Raw genomic sequence first — 22,591 nt, forward strand, 5'->3', positions numbered from 1 at the left:
TTTAACAGGTCACATCTTTATGTTAGATATTTTATAGCTCAAACTTCACTTCTAACTTGTAGAAGATATAGAATAACCAAGAATGATGTTTGGTAGGAAAAAATGTAAAAAAAAAGAAAGAAATTTCAACTAGGTAATGATCATGACTTAATTTCGTTCAACCGTACCTTCGTCAAAGATCATGTGTTTCCATAGAACTTTATAGATAATTCCAGAAATGGATGGGAATAAGAATTTCGGGAAAATTTGATTTTATGAACGTCCGAACGAGGAGGATGAGTTAAAACAACCAAAAAAATCTTTGTTTAGAGAGTGAAACATGCGATTCTCAACGCTTTCACACCATTCAGATTCACATTGGAACGGATCGCTCACATCAGGAAAACTCATTTTGACGAGAATGTCATTCATATGTGTGTGGAGGTGAATGAAGCACTTTTGAAAAGGATGATGTTGTGTCAATGTTTTATGTTTCGTATTGGAATCCATGGAAATCTTGCTTAATGGTTCCATGGATCGTTACTTATTGCACCTCTACCTTACCATAGCACATCAATCAGTGTTTTTTTTTGCATTGTTTGCTTTCGTGTTAACATTGTCATCGTTGATAGAACAATGCAAACGATTGTTCTTGAACACTCAACTTTTCAAGACAGATTGTTTTGTGACGAAGGGGCAAAAAAAATAGAAGGACTACTTTCCCTTGCGATAAGAAAGATGCTATGTGCCTTAACGGATTGGCGTTATCTTGCGCAAAGATGCCAACGATAAGCACGTACATATTGTCGACACTTTTCCCACTCACGACAGAGAATTGTCATCTTATATTGTTGTTCTGAATTTCTTAAATGAATTTAAAGGCTTTTCCCTACTTCTCATTGATCCTACGCGTCTACTTCTCTGCTTAAGCGGAAATAATCCTCATAATTTTCACATCATTTTTAGTTTTTAGAACGTCTGCAGTGTTTTTTTTTTCACATGTCGTTAAGCTTACACGCTTTTATTGTCGTTCCTTTCCATTCCTCCTCTCCCTTTCTCTTTTTAAGAATTTATGCGCATTTTAAGGAAATCATCATCAAAATGACGGTTTCGCTAAAAAAAAGAGCAATAAGCCGGAGATTATGCGGGTTGATAGTCAGGAGTTGCTGCTTTTTTTTAAAGGGCTATGCATCTCATTTTGAACATAAAGACCAAACAAAAACACAAAGAACACAAGCACGCGAGGAGATGATAACGAAGGGCGCGATCGCCACCGTGGGTTCAGTCAAAAATTAATTTAGGTCCGTTTGGTAGATCCAAAATTAGTAACGGGACATATCGAGATTGGATTAAATTGTAAATTCTATCTAATCTTGAGTGGTGTTTTTCATGAAGGAATTTTCATGTCTTTCATTTTTTTGACAGCAAGAATAATCATAGAAAGGTGTGGTAGATGATGTAAACGAAACTTTTAAAAGCAAATTTTCTGTAATCGTTAGACGAAATTGTTGTTTATGTTGTTGTTTTTTATTTTCTTTCCCTCTTTCTTCACATTCTTATGACATCCGTGACACAGAGCATAAGAACCTACAAATTCTCAACCAAAATTATTCTACTTATTTATTCTGAACTATTTTTGAAGCAGCAACACCTACGTACCTAATTTCTTGGATAACTGTTATTTAGGCCAATAATAAACTTAAATGTCGTTTTAGATTATGCAGCTTGCTACGAAAATTTGATCCATATAACTTTCATCTACATTCATGTGCTCATTTATAAGTTTAGGTATCTATGAAATTAAAGAACTCCTTATGTAAATAAGAAAATTTCAAAAAAAAAAAGTAGAGATCAATGTGTCTTATCAATATCGCTAACCATTAACACACTTAACTAGGTAACGTTTATGTTTCGTTTTGTTTTTCCTTTTAAAAACGGCGGAGGACTAAAACTGATGACTTCAATCGGATTTTTATCGCCTCATGCTTCGTTGTTGTTGGAATTTTTCGAGGAGCTTTTACTTGTTATCATAGTAATCTGGAGGATAAGTAAACAGTGCAGTCTCTCCTGACGCACTGACATCGCTGATTACATTAATAGTGGAAATTTCTCACATACTTTAAATACACCTCATACATATTCACACATGGCGACACGATGAAAAATTCTCCCGGCATCTTATTAATTTCGAGGAGAGAATGGAAAAGATGCTTGGTTTTCTTATTCCACCCAATTATTCCTCTGTTCAACCTATCTATCAACAAATCGATCAAAGAACGTTTAATTTAACAAAAAATTTTACACTCTATATTTTATTCGATTAGCCCGTCTGCACTTATCTGTTGGATTTTCTAACTGCACGTCTTAAGTTATTGATCCCTTCAAACTAACAATTGATGTAAATCCGCAAGTTAGTTTCGCTTTTTCTTCCCATTCTTCCAGCCTTTTTTCGAAGCCTAAAGATCTTAAAAAGAACTACAACCAGTAAAATTGGATAGCTGTGGTTGTGTGCAATAAATTGACAATAAAATTCATTGATCGACATGGAACAGTTGACATTCGTGACCCCTATCAACATTAATGGGATGTTTTAGAAGGCTTCTTTTTGTAGAAGTTAAGAAAAAAAAAACAACAAAAGAACGAATAATCACAGACGTGCAGTAACCCTCCAGCAAAGAATATACGTGAGCTTTCTTCATCAAAAGAAATTAGGTTCTGCGAAAGTTTCGCTCAATTTTTATTTATCTTCACAAATTTATCTTATTATTATCAAATCATTTATCTTATTTTTCTGCCCTCAAGATTCTCCAATAATAGATAGGTGTAAGAAAATCTTCATTCTAAAACCTGTTAAATTGTCAACAAATACGCACATTTTCGAAGTAGATCTTTCAAAGATAATTGTTGAATAACACAAACAGTAAATATTAGGATGTTCGGAAAGTATCTGCCGAAACACGGCAAAATTTCAAAACAACACAACTTTTTAACAACATTTTATTATTCGACGAAAGGCGGAGAAAGCCCAGAGGTCATTTTTGAGGTGGTTACGATCGTCGTAGCGCTTCTCTTCGAGGTGATGCTGAAGCGATCGGAAGAGGTGGTAGTCGCTCGGCGCCAGGTCCGGGCTGTACGGTGGGTGCGGTAGAACTTCCGATCCGAGCTCCAGAATTTTTTTGGGAAGTCTTTTTCGCAATGTGAGGGCGCGCGTTATCGTGCAGCAGGAGAACGTTGTCGAGCTTCGGGTGCTCCTTGCGGATCTTGTCGGCCAGTCCTTGCAGTTGAGCGCATTAGACCTCGGCAGTAACTGTCTTGTTGTCCTGCAGCAGTTCGAAACGGTAGATTGCATGAACTCCCCACCAGACGCTCAGCATGACTTTCTTCTCATGGATTTCACCTTTCACGAAAGGATCCGGCATTTCATCGCCAGCGCACCACTCACGTTTGTGGGTGTGGTTGACGTAGAGGACCCATTCTTCATCTCCAGTGACGATGGCGCCCAGCAATTTGGATCTGCGGCTTCTGGAGAGCAGCTGAGTGCAGATGTCCAGATGTCTTTGGCGGTTGCCGTCGCTCAATGTATGTGGGAGCCACTGACCGAGCTTTTTCACCATTCCGAGAGATCGCAGTTAATTGCTCACGGTTGACAGCGAACAGCCAAGACTAAGAGCAAAATAACGCACACCTTCATACGGCTGCTGCTCCGCCAGATTCTTCAGTTCGTCGAACGATATTGCAGTCGGTCGACCAGAGCGAGGCTCATCTTTGAGTTTCTTGATTCCGACTTTGAAGCGCTGGAACAAGGCGCGTACAGGCCGCTCAAAAAGGGGTTTCAGTGCCGAATACTTGACTTAAGCCTCGATGGGCTTCAGCAGCGGGGTGGCCAGATAAAGGAGTACGTGTCGAATATGGGTGGAATGTTCGGCCATTATAAGACGAAATAAGCAAGGAAGAGGGAGCCAGATATGTTATGTGTATACAATCGGTAGTGTCCTTATATAATATATTTGAAACGGGAACTTCCAGAACATCTAAAAAAACTGCGCTACTGCAAAATTTTCGGCAGATACTTTCTGAACACCCTAATAGAATTATCAAAATTTTGAATTTTTAGCCAAAAATCATGAAAAGAATGGATGGTGGTTTCGCAGGAAATTAGTTCTATAACTCGTACATACAGATAATTTTAGTCCGTCCAAGAATAAGAATAAGAAATTAGTCCAACAATTGAAATGCAGATAACGTGCTGAGCTCCCTTTTACCCTCGTCTCCTTTCCCCTCTTCAAATGCAGGTGTCTGGTTTAACTGTCAATAATTAGGAAAAAACTAGCCAAGAAAATGTGTTCAGAGAGTTTTAGAGCTGAATTGCTTAGTTAAGATTGTGATTTGTTAATTTATTTTGATTTGATTTAGATTAGTTAAGATTTGTGGTTGTGTGCTACATTCCATAAACGTATTCGTTAGAATATCATGAATTAATTCATTAACATTTACTGTCGACTTAATGAATGTTATTGGGTTAATCCATGAAATTTAAACGTATGGAGCAACACGGTAATGTCCCACACAACCGCTTTTAATCATACTCTATTAGGTATGGAACTTGGCACCGATTTATTAGGTTACTTTTTCTACCTGTTGACAATACTAGACCAAATTTTACAAATAAGCGCGCTAATAGTTAAAACCACACGAGTTAAAAGATTATGAGATACCTAGTCATTAATTTACTCAGTATTTAAAAATACATTATAATTTTTATGTTATTCTATCTCTTTTTATAATTCTGTAACGATGTGAATAAATTCTTCTGAAAGTGTAGGATTCACAAATGCCTAAAGATGGATTATGTAAAATAAGTTCACTACTTCTTGTACAGGTTTGATTGCTACCTGCTCGTGGTGGCTCTACTTCAACTAAACGCAATCAGGCGTTCGGGTGTACGCATTGGGAACGTACGAGCTATATAACTTGCACTGTTATATGGCAAAAGCTTCCCAAACATTGCAAAAAGGTGGTGTTGTCCAGCACACTCTCACAACCCATACTCTCATAGGGAAACTCCCTAGAGAGATCATGGAAACTACAAACATTGGCTACAAACGTCCTTCCGTAACGCTGAACTGCCGATCGCTTTGGAAAGAACTCCAACAAACCGCTCTGTCCAGACTACTGCGATATCTGCACGCACCGTTTGCTGCATTGCAGGAAACAAGCAACAGTGATCCCCCCATCGTCAGTAACGACAATTATATCATCTCTTGCGGCGATGCTGATGAAAGGAAAGTAGGAGGCTTCATAATGGGTGAGAGGAACGATTACAACAACCTGGTGGAGGAGTTCGGCTCAACGTCATCAAGATGCGCCTTCGAACGACGGGATCGCAGAGGAGTGAAACTCTGGATCGTAAGGATTGATGCACCTACAGAAACCGCAACGAGGACTACAACAGAGACACGTTTTATGATGAACTCAATGCGTTGATATCCAAGATACGAAGCCAGCAGGCGGTAATTGTCGGAACTGATATGAATGCAAAGATGGGACTTTGAGCAACGATGCGACGTAATAGACGAACCTCATCATTGCCTCCATGTTTAAAAAAATCATCGACGACATCAGCTAACGTCGCAGGAGACAACTCCTTTAGCGCCAGAAGAGCAGCGGAAGAGGAAAATGCCGACTCTTGAGCTCCAGCTTGATTACGTCTTGACAAAAAGCATCCCAGACATCCGGAAATCTAGAGCTGTGCACGATGTCGCATTCGATCCGAACAACTACTCTTCTCAACGGTCAGGGAGGAACCATCGACCGAGTCGGAGGTTCTGGTCTGTATCCAAAAAATGAAGAACGGAAGATCTGGCGGTGACGGTGGAAGTAGCGCCGAAGCGCTGAAATGTCTTCCTCATGGGATCTGTGAGATAACGATTATCGTCCGTTTAAGCTGGATTGACAGGAGAATACAGGATTCGTAAAGATGCGCTCTCATAATTCCCCCCTCCCCCTCACACAAGAAGTTATCCGCCATGGTAACCAAGAACTGCCGAGGAATGTCTTTGCTGCTTGCAATGTACCAGGTCTTAGGGCAGATCATCCTGGATCGGCTTATCAAACATAGCGAAGAAACCACCCGTGATGAACAAGTCGGCTTCCCTCCTGTCGATCTACGACTAACAAGGTGTTCATTGTTAGGAGAGTGATTGAAATGAGGCAGCGGCACTCGTAGGCTATACAGTTAGCCTTCTTAGACTTCGGAACCGCTTTCGACTATCCTCACCGAGGCCGCACTATTGGACGGAAGTGGTGAAGGAAAACCTTAAGAAACTTGGCGACAACTCGACAGGCAATCTAGGCGAGACGTAAAGTTCTACAGTATATGGAATAGTGACGGATAGATAGATTCTGTGCTCTAAAGGAAAATCGAACAGTGGGTGAGCTCAAATATGTTGGAGGCCGACTTACCTTGGCAAGCATGTGGTTAAGCCGCGTTAGACCATAACATCTGTCCCCCGTTCAAATCAAGTAAGTCATGTTCAGTGATGCAAATCGTCTTCTTTATAAATATTCGTTTCGATGAATTTCATGTATGCACATAGTTTATATAATAGCACACATAATTATCTACAGACTCTCTTTCAAATGCATTTTTTCTATTAGATTTGTGCAACAATAATAGCCGTTTTCTCTATCACTATATTGGTGAAGAGTTATTTGAATAACATTTTCCAGAAATGTGGTCATAATATATCTTATGAGATATATGCATATATTCCCTAGGATTTTTTCCCTCTTTCGACTGTCTTGTTCGTTTTTCTTCGTTGCTTTCATGTCTGAAATAATGTCATAATAATAGTTGTTGTCAAAACGGGAAGTTCGCGTTATTTTACTGCACGAGTTGAAACTTGGGCATAATGCCGCGGAAGCAACCCGAAATATCATCAAAGCGTAGGAAGATGATACGGCATCTGAGCGCACTGCGCTTAGATAGTAAGAAAAAAATTCGCAACGGCGATTACGGTCTCAAAGATGAGGAAGGTTGTGATTTCACCCAGAAGCTGACAACGATTTGAGGGCAATAATCGAAGCTGATAGAAGAACTCAACATAGACCATACAACCGTTGTTCGGCATCTCAAGGAAATTGGAAAGGTGAAGACACTCAACAAGTGGATTCCGCAAATTTCGCGTGTTGATAATATCCGCAAATATGTCGGGTCTAAAGACGCATCCAAGGAACAATTTAAAAAAGCAATAACATCATCGATCAATTAAAAAAAAACCTTTCAAATGGTATATATCATGACCACGCTTGTTAAATAACACTCAAAAAGGTTATGGTAACTGTTTGCTGGTCTAATGCTGCTCTCATCCACCATAGCTTCTTGACTCCGGACGAAACCATTACAAAAGGAAATATTGCCAGGAAATTGACAAAATGCACCACAAACCGCAGCGCGTATGCCCGGCATTGATCAACAAGAATGTTCTGATCCCTGCTGCACGAGAACACTCGCCAGCACATCTCACAATCTAAACTCCAAAAACTAAACAAAATTGGATACGAAACTGTCGCATTCGCCACACTCGCCAGACTTCTCTCTAGAAGATTATTACTCCTTGAACTACCTTGTCAACTTCTTGCAATAGAAGTGCTTCAAAAACCAGGACGACACTAAAGATGCCTTCGAAGACTTAGACGCATCAACGGCGGAATTCTACGCTGACGGAGTAAATGATCTCGTTCCATGTTGGAACAAGAGTGACAATTGTAATGGTAATTACTTTGATTAATATACGTTATTATTGAAACGAGTTACAGTATTTGAAAGCTCGTGGTCGAAAACGGTCACTATTTTTGCACCTACTTAATGTTATTTAAATCCCGACGAGTTGAATCGAATGCAAGAATTTATTCATGTAACTCCTCATCCAACTATCCGATATGATCATTCCCTTAAAAAATAACTTGATCTGAATTTGTTTTCGCTTGAGAAAATTTCTCTGGCAGATTAATTTCGCAGTTTTTTTTTTCAACTAACGACTATCTATGTATTTTATCAAGCTTCCTACCCAGCGGCCAATTTTGAAACCAATTTAAAAGGGTGTAGAAGAGAACTGAACTGCTGTTGCTTATCCGGAAAGTATTCTATTTAGAAATTATGTTACGGTATAGTTAAGATCTAATGGATGGAACATTTACTACCTAGGGAATGAATTTGAACGAACGTATTCGTTTAAGTCCCCATCTGTGTATATCGCCTAAATCTTCGCGTAGGAAAGAAAGGAACGGATGTGAACCCCGTTGTTTGGCGACTGTAACTTGGAAGAGTAGCAAAATTCGCACTCATGTTGCAGCTCAGTAGCTGATTCAGAAATCTCCAAGAAACGATGGAAGATCTTTTCAGTTGTGATGAGGTTCTACCAGTCTTATTTTAAAAATTTCATTACTACTTTTCCGTACTGAAACCAATAGTCTCAAGATACATAGCTGGTATAAGTGAAAAAGCACCATATTTGGCCGCTTAGGCGAATCTAGCTTTAATCGGAGGTAGTCACCACAAACAGCAGCAAAAATGCAGTAATGTCCTACTCCAGACCAATTTATCACATCCTTTGATTCGTTACACAAAAAGAAAGTGACGTGATGTTATAAGATAATTGTTAAGGATAACGGGGACGAAAAAGTACTTCTTTTTCCGTTAATTAAACAATAGTGACATGCTAGTGTCATCATTAGCAATGAAATCAGTGCTTTTTTTCCATTATCATTCGGAAAGAGGGTTTCATTCCACTGACAGTTTAATGGAAAGCACAAAAAAAGAAAAATGAGACCTTAGATGCGATATAAGCACGTAACTTCCACACAATGGCCGTTTTTCCTGAACACTGCAGTGAATCTCTTCGTTGGGTACTTTCGTGAAGAAATCTTTCTACGTATACTACCTACTTTAGATACTCTACATGTACAAGTATACTCTTATCCAATACTTTCAGATGAAAGAACCATTGGGCTCAAAGAGCGTATCCAGTGTCGACTCGAAGGAAAAGTTGGGCTCAAAGAGCGTATCCAGTGTTGGCTCGAAGGAAAAGGATCTCACAATAGAGGATGATGGGGGTCCACCAGTGGATAGAGTAAGAACCGAAAAACCAGAACATTTAATTATAAGCAATATGATTATAATTTTATGATCTATTTTTATAACTTATACGAATGAGAGAAATTTCAGTACTGGTTCGTCTTTATGATAATTTTACTGAATGGTATTGGTGTACTACTACCGTGGAACATGTTTATCACCATTGCACCGAACGTATGTCTTTTAAAAAATCCTTTATAAATTTCTGTAAATTCATTTTAAAAAATACCCTATGAGGATCTGAACACGATTGTTACAAATTCTTTCGTTATTTCACACCTTTCTCAATAAAGAAAAAAAGAAAAACTCTTCGGGCTCAAAGTATTCGCAGATGATTCAAAGAGAGTGATGCTAATCTCTACCTTCTTGAACACCATAAAGTAAGGAGACGTTATCAGTAGTTCTAGTATATGGATTCTGAATATGATGATCAAAAAAGGATGCTAGTGCTATTTTTCGTTGATTTATACCTCTACAGTAGGTTTTTGCTGCAGGTGGTTTCTTCGGTCATTTAACAAAAGTTATTAGATGAAAGTGTTATTTTAAAAATGCTAGAGATTACGCGAATGATTAGAGAAATTTCTACTGCTAATTTTCAGTACTACGTGGAATACTGGTTTACGATCGATGGAAACAAGACGTCTTATGCAAAAAGTTTCATGAGTGCCCTTGGGATTTCAGCACAAGTACCCAACTTCATTGTGGGACTTATCAACGTAGCGCAGATCATCGGGTTCGTTCTGCTTCGACAGATTCTAGAAAAGGCGACTCCCCGAAACCCTTAAGATCCCGAATACCATAGATCCTCAGGCATCTAAAGAATGCTCGCCATCAAATGCTCTATATTCTTCTGATCTAAGCAATCAAACGTTTATCTTTAAATGATAAACAGGCGCATGATCATTATAGAGAAAACCTTCCTGTTCCAGGCAACAACTGTCTGTCTTTTATTTTCTTTTTTTCTAGTCAATTATACTTGTCACTTGTATTATTGTAACTACAATGCACAAAGTAGAAAATCAAAAAAAAAAAAAGATTGGTCCAGCAAAACGAAGGAAAGAAGACAGAAACATCTAATATTTCATTGATGCCATTTGTCATATACCTAAGAAAATAAGTTTTAAGTTAGTTTAGTTTAAGTTCTAATAACTCTATAGTTCCTATTAAGTTAGAATCAAAATCAAAATATTTAAAATTTTGACCATAATAATTGTTGTCGAACAAGAACATAAGCCATCATTAATAGGCGCAAATCGAGGAAAGTTTTCCTATATTTCTATTTTCAGAGGTTCATTAATGATCCGAATCGCTGGTCCGCTCACTTTGAATTGTCTTAATGTGGTGATAATTCTCGGCCTTGTAATTTTCCAAGATCCAAGTGAAGACGGTTAGTCAGAATTAACTGTTTTTCGATCAAATATAAAAATCTGCTATGGAGAATAGTTTTAACTTCATATCATGTCTTCATTTACTACACTGCATATTATCAAGATTAAAATAGATATTTATGGCCTTTAGGATAACTGTCTTACACATCACTTGCATCTTCTGTGTTCCCGTTGTTCATATATTTACTCGGCCAGGCACCATTAATACCTCCATTCGTCCAGATGGCGCGCAAGGGTTCCTCCATAGTTTCTCTTCCTGTAAGAGACTCAAAGAGTATCATACCTTTCTTTGAAGAAGCTCGTGAACAGTCCTGACCTTAGAGTCGACGGTGCTTCTTCAGTGCATTTGGTATCGCGTGGTATACAGCCGCTCATAGCTCTAGTTCAGGGATTGTCGTTGAGAGCCATCACGTCTCTTATAGTCGAGCTCACCCGATGTTGCTTTCTTTAGCATATGCGGCAGCGTCTCGATCGTTGACGCAAGATTGAACATCAATCCCTTCATTTACTTGCGCAAAGCGGAATACTCATAACATTACCGTCTCCATTCAGTGTTCTATGATGCTGACCGTGTTTCTCCTGCTTTCAAAACGTCCAGTTTTCCGAAGCATGAGTCAAACTCAAAGCAGAAAGCGGATCAGTGCTATTGAATAGGTGAGCACAGGGACTCATTTTCCCGCTCTTCTTCGCTGCCTCTTTGATACTACTCAAGCCGCTCGCTTCCTCCTCCCCAGCGCGGAGGTCCGGTTGTTCATTATGCTAGTTTCCCAATACAGATGTACATAACTGAAACATTGCGTTATAATCGCTCGTCGTCGTTATAGTAGCATGGATGGGGCATCAGTAACCCATCCGTTCTTCATGAACCTCGTCTTCATCAGGTTCAGCTGGAGATTGATCTTTTCACACGTTCTTTTAAATTTGACCAGCATTCATTCTGCATAATTAATGCTTGATATCATCAGAACGATACCATCGGCGAAACAAAGTTGGTGTAACTGTCGGCACTCAAATTTCACTCCTATGTTGTCCCATTCCGATCCTCACATTACCTTCTCGAGAGCGGCACTTGATATTTTGGACGAGATCGTGTCAACATTCGCCTTCAGGTCGATTGTAACATTGCCGTAGATTGGTGGAATTTTGGTTATAAAATTGTTGTTTAAAGACATCACCCCACGAATCAGAGGTGGTACGGATTTCAGGTCGAATGTTCGTATACGAGATAGTAGATTATGGAGAGGGGGTGATTCCGTCAAATTCTTCCTAATTGCCGTAAAAAAAACGGTCCGGAATATGCGGCGCGTGCACAAGACTGGCGCGCTTCAATCGAACTCGTTGTAGGAAATAGCGCGCCGGAACGTCCGAAGCAGTATCCTCCGGGCCGTGTTTGGCTGCAATTAGGAAGCAATGGACGGAATCACTTCTTCTCCATAATCTACTATGCCGTATACGAATACTCCACCTGAAATCCGTACAACCTCAGATTCGTGGAGTGATACCTTTAACTCACAAAGTGTCGTCATGCATCGAGTGGGGACACCTGGGTTGCCCAAGACTTTCATGACCGCTCCCGTCTCAACTGAATTAAATCAATCTTTTTCAAGTCGATGAAAGAGGGACACAGCTGCATCTTGTACACTATACATATTCGGCATCGACGTTGTCAATCGTGACATCTTCCCAAAAGCCGACTAGCAAAGCGAAGTTTTTAGACGATGAAGGTTGCGGGACTTCGCCATGTAAATTTTACGGGTTTTCCTCCTCTGTTTGCGAAGGAGGAGGCGATGGTCCAACATCCCATAGAACGTTGGTAAAACAGCGGCACACGCCAACCAAAACCTTGAGCTGACGATGATGTGGTGAATTTCAAGCATTTCAATACGGGATTCTTCACCGGACGACTCCCACGTCCAGAGAATCTTAAAACTGCGAGTTCCCGTGGGTTCTGAGTAGCCAACCCACTAACCGGTTCTAATTTCTTGAATGAGTAGATCCGCAAATCTTCTGTGTATTTGAGAAAAATGATTTATTCATGAAATTCTGGAATATTATGCATAGTAGCTGAATACGAGCCTGCAGAATAGATTAAGTAATAGAAGGCAAAACCTGCATTAATAAAAACTCCATGATACTTACGTGTTTGTGAATTATATGTAGTTCTTGATCTGACAAATTGTAAAATTTAGCTATGAATTGGTTCTTCGTCGTTTCGTTGGTAATTGTTATGGTAATGAACGCGTCCAACGGTCTGTATCAGGTTTGAACCTCATAAGATCTTCATTTGATGTTACTTTCAGCATCTTAGATAATCCTCTCAGAATTCCATCTTTGGACTCGCTGCTGATTTCCCAGCTTCCTACACAAATGCTCTTGTGGTAGGTACTAACATCTGTGGAACGTTCACAAGTGTACTTGCTATTTTAACCACTCTAGGTTTGTTCCCGAGGGAAAGTTCATAAGATACTGTAACTAAACCATATGAAAATTCTTTATACAGCTTTTCCAACCGAGTATAAGACAGTAGCGTTGATCTACTTCTCCATTTCTCTGGCTGTACTCGTACTTTGTGGAATATCACTAGTTATCCTTACCCGACTGGTATGTACGTTTCAAGGAAATATTTTCTTCCTTTCAATACTGATAAAATTCAAGGAATTCTACCAATATTACCTCGAAAAAGGCAACCGATTCAGGCTAGCTGAGAACGCCAGCCGACCCAGCCTGCGGCAGTTTTACGAAACATTTAAAGGCGTGAGTCAAATCTAAATCTTCGAAAAAAAAATCAGTATGATTAGTGTTCCTTGTGCTGAATACTTTTGGACAGCCTTGAAAAGGACATCTTCGTTGTACCGCAAATTTTAGTTGGTCAGATGTCAGACGCACAAAAAAAAAATTCTATTGCAGTGTTGGATGCAATTACTTAGCGTATTTTTGGTGTTCTTCGTCACACTTTCTGTATTTCCGACAGTGTTAGCTGGTATTACACCAAATGGCAAAGGAGAACCTTGGAACAGTAGCATATCAAGTTTGTTTTTTGAACTGCTATCTAAACTAGTGTAAAGACTAATTTGGAATTATCCCTTTCAGAGGAGCTTTATCCTGGAATTACTACATTTTTGATTTTTAATCTTTTCGCAGCAATCGGGTCAACAACAGCGAATTTCATTCAGTTCGTGAGTCTCCCCTCATAATTCTTATTTCTCTCCATATAGTTGGGTCAGAACGACGGCCTGCGTAAGCGGCTGCATTCGAAGCGGTGCGGTGGAGTGTAGCGGTTGGGATCGTGTAAGGACCGCCTCGCTACCGCTAACCATCTCTGCAGTTCGCCATGGTCCCACCTCGATTCCAACCGCTGTCTCCACCGCACTGCTTCGAGAGCAGCCGCTTACGCAACTGTCTGCACTTCATGTTGTTTTGACCAGACTTTACGTGAGACTATAAGCCTAATTCCAGCCAGGACCGCACACGTTAGTGTTCCCAGCAATCGCACGACTTCTCTTTATTCCGTACTTCATGCTGTGCCAATACAACGTTGATGACCGTGCGATGCCAGTCTGGTTCAAGAACGAGTGGTTCCTGATTATTGGAAATGTCATCATGGCTTTCACCAGCGGCTATTTTAGCTCTCTGGGAATGATGTATGCACCAAGGTGAGCGTCGCTTTTCCGGCGTTGGGCAAAATAGTGCACGCTACAGACCTGTAGCACATGTTACCGTTTTTGAAACACATTTCATTTTGGAGTTAGGTAAACATGTGCGAAAGGATCTGTATACAAATGTAACTCGCTGTCTCCATGTACAACTTTCAGTAAACCTCAGCATGTTGATATTTCAACAATTGGTTTCTTCAATTGAGCTGGACACGAGGTTATTACTATCCTGCATTCGTGGCTAGCGTTTCGGCAATATTGCCTTTCTCAGTGTATGAAAAGGCGAAATCGAACGAGATTTATCCGATCAAACGCCTGTTCCCCCAAACAAAGGAAATCACGTTCGCTTCACCTTTCAAGCTCTGAAGAAGGCGATATTCCCGAAACGTCAGCCACGAATAAAGGATAGTAGCAACGCCGTGTCCGGCTCAATTAAAGAAACGAATTATTGTAACTCAATGACTTGCATGCAACGTTTATGTGTAAGCACTTATGCTTAGCTTAAAGTCCGCCATGCGCGTTAAGTTAGGGAGTGATTGAGGGCAGGGGGACTATTTCTCAAAAAGAGAAATTTATTGTGGTTATTGAGGCGATGAGGGATTCGAACTCAGCTACGGTACCGCAAGCAACCTAAGGGAAACGTTTGAGATAACGATAGATTAACAATAGTCAATCTCTTATTTTCAGGGTTGTATCTAGCTCAATGTCAAAAACAGCCGGCATGGCTGCCGCTCTCTGTTTAGTAACAGGTGTGTTTGGATCGTGTAACTGATCAAAAATTTGCTAACTCTTATTCGTAATTGTAAAAGCATGGTTGCAGGCATAATGGCTGGCGTATCATTTACACCTTTGATCACATTAATGGTGAACAAAATCGGCTAGAAAACTGGGACGCCAAAGAAATGAGAACTTAACCAAAATGTGTTGATTGCTGCATAAACGAATTTCCGAATTTCCCGTTCCTATATACATATCGAATAAATTATTTCTAATTTTATTTCTTGTTTGGCTATTCTACTACGTTTTAATCAGAATTAACACTGAAAAAGAACAAAGTGTGTGCCTTTCAGTGTTTGAGAAAGGACTATGTAGCTTCAACAGTTTTCATTTCAATTCATCCGGGAGTAGTACTGCTGTAAGAATCCTCCATTCCTCTACAAATTTTCACATACAGTCTTAACTGCATGAGAAGATCAGAACACTTCAAACCATAGCTGACTGTCACAGTAGTAGAGCGGAAGAAGCGAAGAAGGATCTGGCTAGAACCTAGATCGAAGAAGTAATCACCGGCAGGTACCACCGCTACAACGGTTATCACCTCACACTGACATGTAGGTGAACGCGAGGGAGTCTCGAATGGCAACAAATGTTCAACTGGAGGCGCTTGTTTGCCAAGGACCAACTATTCCGACCCCATCGAAAATGTTCGCGTGATTGCTTTGCAGGAGACCTAGGGCAGAAAGAACGACGTTTCAATGAACCTACAACATCTCAATAGGAGGAAAGGTCCCGACACGAAATGTGAGAGCTGTTGAGTTTGCACTGTGCACTTATCTGTTGTCCATCCCATCAATTCTCACGAAATCCTACCATTTCGTCTTTGACGTATGTTGCAAGCATTTGGAGAAGGAGCTCCTAAAAGTAGTAAAGGACCAGATGATTTGAGGTGGGTGACCGGATCGAAATCTGCAGTCATTTTTCTGGTTGACGTCTGCTACGAGCCTCTTTCATTGGAATTCTCTTTCGATGAAAGCAGATAATTGTCAGTAACATAGCGATCTCACAACGGTATGCTTCCAGATGCTCTTTAGTTTCCAATGTTTTCTTGGGAAGAAAACTCCTGGGAATCAAAAAGAACATCGGGCATAGCTTGATGCTCATTCAGTAACCGGGAGCTACGTCATATGATGGCATCAGAGGAGAAATTTGACCCGTATTCCACTCATTAATCCGCGGGCAGTACAAGAGTTCCATTTCAATAGATTTGAAGTGGGCTTACCCCTTATGAGTTGAATTTTTAGGTCTTCCTGGGACGTTCAAGAAACGGAGACTAGGTGGAAGAAAGTAACCGAGACCACTTATGTTCCTTAATCTACAAAGAGGTTCAGTAAATTAAAAAAAAAGTAAAAAAAAAGTAAAAGTCAAACTATCATTAATAATATTAGGTTAACGAAAAAGTCTGGATTTATTTTTTCTATCTTTTTCAAAGGCCATTTATTCAAATAAAGAATAAAGATCATTCGATGAATATTATCCGTTGTGTTCAATAACATTCTACCATCTTTCAGTGAGCTTAACAATTCCTCCTTCACAGACGGATCTGTCTTTATCAGCAAAAGCTGAATAAGGTGCGAAACAATTGGAAATTTAATGGCACAAGATCAGGCGAGTATGGTGGGTTTGGCGACACATCCCATCCAAGCTCCAATAATTTCGGGACCAAGACCGTTTGCGGCAACACATGGTTGTAAATAATCCACTTTTCATCACCAGCTATAGCCCGCTTTAAAAAGGTTGGTTTTATGGGAATATCGCATACGTCATGACTTTTCCGGAAACGCCAACGGAAAGGAATCATGACGAAAAGACGTCACTACTACAGGAAAACCTTAGTATTTGCACTCCTTGAGGTCTCTTATCGCAAGTGTATCGTAGTGTAGTGTATGTCAATATCCTCATCCAAAAATAGTTTCAGTTACCGACAAAGTTGATTTTTGTTGACTTTATGTGAGTTCAGCGGGTTTAACAAAGCAACCGATACGCATAGTGGCTGAACAATGATGCCGTACGAATCGGCAAACATACGCAGAAGTTGAATAAAAAGAACTAGTGAGGCAAGAAAACCCCCATCGAACACTTTCCCAACACCCGCTATGTCAAATGTAACTTATTTGAATCTCTTGTTCTTCTTTTAAAAAACGAACGAAGAAAACTATAGGAAATAGATCCTACGTCTTGAGCTTTTGTTTAATTTTGCTAATCATCAGACGCATTTTCAATCTAATATTGCTGAACAGGGATTCTTGCAGGAAGAAGCGATGTAACGTTTTTATGCCAATTATCTTCAATTATATTTAATAATATAATTCACAGTACCCCTTATTCAGATGTTTTCATGCTAGCAAACATATGTATTCATTGAATGACATTCCATTCCCAGAAAAATTACATAGTGTTAGTACATCGTCATGAACAGTACACTCAAGACGAGCAAGAGATTAACGATCTCTGGTTTAATGTTCTCATTTAAGAAGAAGAATGTTTAGTGTCTAAAGAAAGACGAAGTCTCATTCCTTACACTACTGTTGTACATAAGGAGAAAGGAGTTCAATATCTTTTCACTAGAAGGTTGCTTCCCATTTCCAAGAATTCACCTAACTTACATTGTTCATCGAAGTTTCTGTTGGATTTCACATTCCGATAATATTGGCCGCAAGAGCACCGTTATCCATCTATTTGTATCTTGCACACTATTTGTGATGCGTACTGTTTCACCACATCGTTACGACTGCAATGCATCGACCAGTGAAACGGATATTTTGGCAAGATGATTACAGAATGATTCTTGCGCTCATGCTCTCCATGGTAGTACAAATCATAGCAAGGCCTCCTCCCGAAAATATCACCTATATGCACAATATTTCGCTAAACTACGATGGACATGAAATAGCCAATCTCGACAGCATCAATCAAAGTAAGTGCAAGCTAGCTTTTCCAGTCCGTCACGTGAACGTGGGTATGCATATATGGTGGGTTCAAAACGACATTAAGCACGTACACAATTGCGTATGCGGCTTCTCTCGAGGCGCTTCGTGGAGCGTAATGGCTGGGAACGTAGTGAAACCCTTTCTGGCACCATTCATCGCTGCAGTTTGCGACCGTCCCACCACGGTTCCAACTGCTGCATCCACAGCGCCGTTTCGAGCGCGTACGCAAATGCATCGCAACTACACTCGTGATTCATGTCGTTTTGACCCGACTATATATGGTTGGGTACAAAATGCATGAAGGACGAACTGTTGCGTAAACTGCTGCGCTAGAAGCGGTGCGGTGGAGCGTAGCGGTTGGAACCGCGTAAAGATCCTCGCTAGTGCAACCCATCTCTGCAGTTCCCCACTGTCCCACCTTGATTTCAACCACACCGCATCGCTTCGAGCGCAGCCGCTTACGCAACTGTACGTGCTTCATGTCGCTTTGACTCTACTCGGAAGATTTGCACTTGAACGACCGCAAATCCTTCCTATTTAAAGGAGGCACTAGTTTGGCATCATTCCAACTAGTCACTTGTTAAGAACGATTCTTCATGGGTTTATTCGAAACTTGTCAACCACCAATAACTTACATGTGCACTTTTGATCTAATATAACTTCATAGTACGTAAGTGTTAATGAAGCTATGTGCAAAATTCATGATCGACTTCAATTAAACACGCTCTCCACTATGTCTTGACTACAAGAAACCTCTAGAAATGGCTATTGCAGTGGAAGGCGTAGATACGAACATGGCGACTGTTCTCAAGAAAGCTATTCTTGATGCACTACCGTCGTACTTAGCAGAAACACATCAAATCGTGACTTTGGATGGTGAACAATACAATGTACAGCATGATGTGAGTACGGATATCTCTATGACAGTATTGTTAGCTCTTACCAGGGAGCGAAACTTTCATATATTTTTAAAAAGGTCTTATGTGCTTTGATTATATGGAAATGAATGTGCAGGTCAACGTGAAAGAAACATAAAAAGTAATTTCAGGCAGTTGACAACCACGCATCACAAGTACACATTCCAGAAATGGATACGAATTCTGCGCAGCACACAGGTGCAGACATCCGTACGTCACCAACTTTATTTTAGTCTTTTAATCCACAGATATGTTAACTGTTGATGACAGGGGTTAAGCCAATACTCTAATGGAAATGTTTTAGATGAATCAAGTCATGGTTCAAGAGGCGCTTCTGAAGAAGAATTCTATAACAGAAGCGGTAAGTCTTTTTTTCGCATTTAGTGTATAGTTTGCGCTGAATGTGTTCAATTGGGTGAACGCGACGCGCGTAGCCGCATTCCACACATTCAGCTAATCCAACTATGGGAGCAGTGCAGAGCAAGAACAGCGCGAAAAGCATAGTGTAGCGATTCTTGAGGAAACATCGCCTCCAAGAACGTGCTTTTGATTGAGCATTTTAGCAAAAATGTAATTGATGGAGGGACGGGACACTCAGTGGCGCACTTATTTCTTAACGCTCTACGTTACTTTTTTCTCTTAGTAACTTTAAATTATATGTCATAAATCCTCCAAGACTAATGCTCAGATCATAGGATCCGAATGATTTTGTTATTTACTTCCGGAAATAAGTGGCCTGAGTGGCCCCCAAACTGCATTTTGCCCGCATTTTCTAAGATACTGCAAATGGAAGCAAATAATTGATCAATAATCATTCAGACCTGGTTCATTTCTTCGTGAAGGTCAACACAATCGCCACGACATCAGCACCCAATGTGACCACAGTTGCTTCCGATGTGCCACACAGTCAATAAATCTTGAACGATCAGAAATATTTGATATTTGTAGAACATTGAGTCCACGTATACGTACATTAAAATCCGCATTTGAACTTCGGAAATACAGAAAAACAATGGATACAATTTAACTATACATCTATGAAAATCCATTTAATGCAATCAAAGTCACGTTTTCTATGGTTTTGTACAGACCAGTTCTATTATAAACCGGACTAATTATGAACATGAAAATATTGGGACGAAACATCTCAGCGGAAGTGTCAAGACGCTCAAAACGAATACAGTTCCCTCAACGTTCTTCTTTCCAAAGATTTCGCACTACAGTAAAAACGGCTGTGTCGACGTTTGATAAAACTCATTGTATGTACTCACTGTATTCTCACGTAAGAATTTGGCCAGTGACAGGAAATAAAAAGCCAACCGACGGAAGAAAATCCTCTGGGTACGAAAGTATGTATGTTCTTTGAAGTTGAAATATACTATACTTCAGGTGAGTTATGCCTATGTGGAGTCGTAGATTATGGAGAGAAGGGTGATCCCGTCATTTCTTCCTAACTGCCGCAAATACGGCCCGAAAGATACGGCTATTTTCCATAACGAGTTCGATTGAAGCGCGCCAGCGCCGGCGCATCTTCCGGGCCGTTTTTACGGCAGTTAGGAAGAAATGGACGGAACCACCCTTCTCTCCAAAAGTTACGACTCCGTATAGGCATAACCCACCTGAAACCCGCACCACCCCAGATCCGTGGGCTGATGCCTTTAAATAAAATAGTGATTTAGTGTGGTTCGTAAAAGAAACTATGTACTTTGATTTTCAAACTAGCCTGAGCCTATATCCTTTATATGTCCCTTGGAGGACAAATAGGATAGGAGCGAAAGCGACGTCGACTTTATTTCTCAAGCATGCCATACAGTAATATTTGGGTTGATGTAATGGCACTTCGCTGTTGGACTTAACCGTTTCTGCAAGAACATTTCCGGTGCTAAAACGAGTTGGAACGATCTTCTGCCGCGTGATGTGTTCGTCCGTGGACAAACCTTTTATTCAACAGCAATATATCCAACCAGGGCACTTTTTTACGCTAGGACTCGCTTATCCCTAAGGATACGGGTTCAGTTAACACTTACAAACCCTTGTGGTAATCTTGCCCATCCTTTAAATTATATCTGGAGAGCCAGTGCCTAGACGTAATATGGAAATTAAACCCTACATTATGGGGGGTTACCATCACATTACACTTTCTGCCATACTGGCTATCCATAACGAGAGAGGGGCTATTGAGCTGGTTTTTGGAAACAAATAGAAAAAGGAACAAGATTTCTAAAGATGACTGAAGACGACGAACCTACTTGCTACTCTTAGTTCACTTTGCTAAGGTATTTGCAATAGTAGCAAATTATATAGTCAAAATAGGGTAGGGGTCAAAATAACATGAAGCACGGTGCGATTGCGTAAGCGGTTGCGCTCGATTCGACGCTGGGGGATAACGGTTGGAATCGAGTAGGGACCATCGCAAAACTGCAGAGAAGAGTGGTGTCAGCAAAGGTTTCATCGCACTCCTAGCCGCCATCGAATCGCCTCGAGAGGCCGCGTTCGCAATTGCGTACATGTTGCATGTCGTTTTGACCCTACTATACACGACTACATGGCACTGTAATCGATAAACGTGCCTGCGGTTCGGTGCAGTGGAGCAGTTAGGATCGAGAACCCTATCGGTACAGTTCGCGACGGTAGTACTGTTTTTACCCAAACCACCAGCTCCACCGCGCCGCATCGAGCGCAGCCGCTTACGCAACTGCACCGAGCTTCATGTCGTTCTGACCATACTATAGATCAATCGAATGAAGGCATGCAACAAGAACGGAACTCTCTGGTTTTTAGATGCACCGCTGACTTGAACATAAGTATAAACTTCTTCTTTTAATCGAATCTTCCAAGGGGAGGGCGTTACCCCAACGTGAAGAATGGAAAAAGAAATGTCTCTGGCTTTTGCGCTAATGGTTTACTTCCTTGGAATCTTCTATCATGAAGACAATAATAAGAAATGATAGATAGATTTTAAAAAGTAAATAAAATCACAACTAGGGACACTCACGTGACAGACACACCGTCCGATTTTGCGAGAAGTCCGCAGAAACTCCACCTTTTTTCACTGTTCCCACATACTGAACTGAAACAAGCGCTGAATCCCGTGAATGATTGTTGTGAACATGATGTAGACGTATTGATAAAAGGAAGAATGTAATCTCAAAGTTCTGTAATTAATTGGAATGGAAGAATTGAAACGTGCTGTATAATTTGATCTACTGGCGCAATTGCTCCGATCGATTTCTGAGATCCGTTTGCTGCGACAGCCGAACTAGGTTTGATTTTCCAAGTCTTTTAAAAATTTTATATTTTGCATGTAATGAATTCGCTGTAATAGTCTTTCTATTGCGTCTACCCACTAGAAAGCTTGCATTTCCTTGGTTTTCATTTAAAGACAGCATGCCACAAAATTGACAGCGTTTATAAGTCCTTACGAATAGATACCACATACCTTCCTACATAAAATAAATTGGATTAGGATTGACGAGGTCACAAGTACGATCTTATTTATTTATTTATAGTTGGGGAAATCGCTCTCGCAACCGTGATTTAGAACCGTAAACCTATTTGTTTGTGGACGTACCCCAAAACCGCCAATTTTCATGTCATGCTGCCTTTAATTGTGATTGTAAATACGTAACGCCTCGCAAAAGTCCCTAACTCGCTTCTGTCAATTTTGAATTAAGTCTCCCCCAACAAATAGTGTTCTTCCAGACATAGATTGAGAGTGGAAAGTTTCTTGAACACGCTGATCCCACTAGTTGTACATCCGGATAAAAATCTTGGTGCAGTTACGTAAGCGGTTGCGCTTGAAGCGCTTGGC

General features: G+C 40.4%; 4 protein-coding genes across 6 annotated transcripts; 3 read left to right on the forward strand and 1 right to left on the reverse strand.

The window, feature by feature from the left end:
* Positions 1 to 3,269: 3,269 nt before the first annotated feature.
* RB195_003368 (uncharacterized protein) lies at positions 3,270 to 3,593 on the reverse strand (the record flags this gene model as incomplete). Its single annotated transcript, XM_064200992.1, has 1 exon — positions 3,270 to 3,593. One exon carries the CDS (start codon positions 3,591 to 3,593, stop codon positions 3,270 to 3,272), a length of 324 nt encoding a protein of 107 aa, XP_064056873.1.
* A 1,369-nt stretch (positions 3,594 to 4,962) lies between these two features.
* Positions 4,963 to 5,463, forward strand: RB195_003369 (uncharacterized protein; the record flags this gene model as incomplete). Its single annotated transcript, XM_064200993.1, has 1 exon — positions 4,963 to 5,463. The coding sequence occupies one exon, from the start codon at positions 4,963 to 4,965 to the stop codon at positions 5,461 to 5,463; it is 501 nt and encodes a 166-aa protein (XP_064056874.1).
* Positions 5,464 to 7,710: 2,247 nt separating this feature from the next.
* Positions 7,711 to 15,038, forward strand: RB195_003370 (uncharacterized protein; the record flags this gene model as incomplete). 2 transcript variants are annotated; one of them, XM_064200995.1, is made up of 15 exons in its annotated part: positions 7,711 to 7,752; positions 8,901 to 8,912; positions 8,973 to 9,110; positions 9,206 to 9,289; positions 9,715 to 9,848; positions 10,402 to 10,502; positions 12,693 to 12,763; positions 12,825 to 12,939; positions 13,004 to 13,104; positions 13,159 to 13,257; positions 13,411 to 13,531; positions 13,594 to 13,679; positions 13,960 to 14,156; positions 14,844 to 14,905; positions 14,977 to 15,038. In XM_064200995.1, 15 exons carry the CDS (start codon positions 7,711 to 7,713, stop codon positions 15,036 to 15,038), a joined length of 1,425 nt encoding a protein of 474 aa, XP_064056875.1. The 2 variants fall into 2 exon arrangements, with proteins under 2 accessions (XP_064056875.1, XP_064056876.1); XM_064200994.1 differs by lacking the exons at positions 7,711 to 7,752; positions 8,901 to 8,912.
* Positions 15,039 to 17,669: 2,631 nt separating this feature from the next.
* RB195_003371 (uncharacterized protein) lies at positions 17,670 to 19,694 on the forward strand (the record flags this gene model as incomplete). Of its 2 annotated transcripts, none has more annotated exons than XM_064200996.1 (5): positions 17,670 to 17,850; positions 18,623 to 18,765; positions 18,912 to 18,990; positions 19,085 to 19,141; positions 19,600 to 19,694. In XM_064200996.1, 5 exons carry the CDS (start codon positions 17,670 to 17,672, stop codon positions 19,692 to 19,694), a joined length of 555 nt encoding a protein of 184 aa, XP_064056877.1. The 2 variants fall into 2 exon arrangements, with proteins under 2 accessions (XP_064056877.1, XP_064056878.1); XM_064200997.1 differs by having other exon boundaries at positions 17,715 to 17,850; positions 18,638 to 18,765.
* Positions 19,695 to 22,591: the final 2,897 nt, after the last annotated feature.

This window comes from Necator americanus, chromosome IV (assembly GCF_031761385.1).
Source record: "Necator americanus strain Aroian chromosome IV, whole genome shotgun sequence".
Lineage (NCBI taxonomy): Eukaryota > Metazoa > Nematoda > Chromadorea > Rhabditida > Ancylostomatidae > Necator > Necator americanus.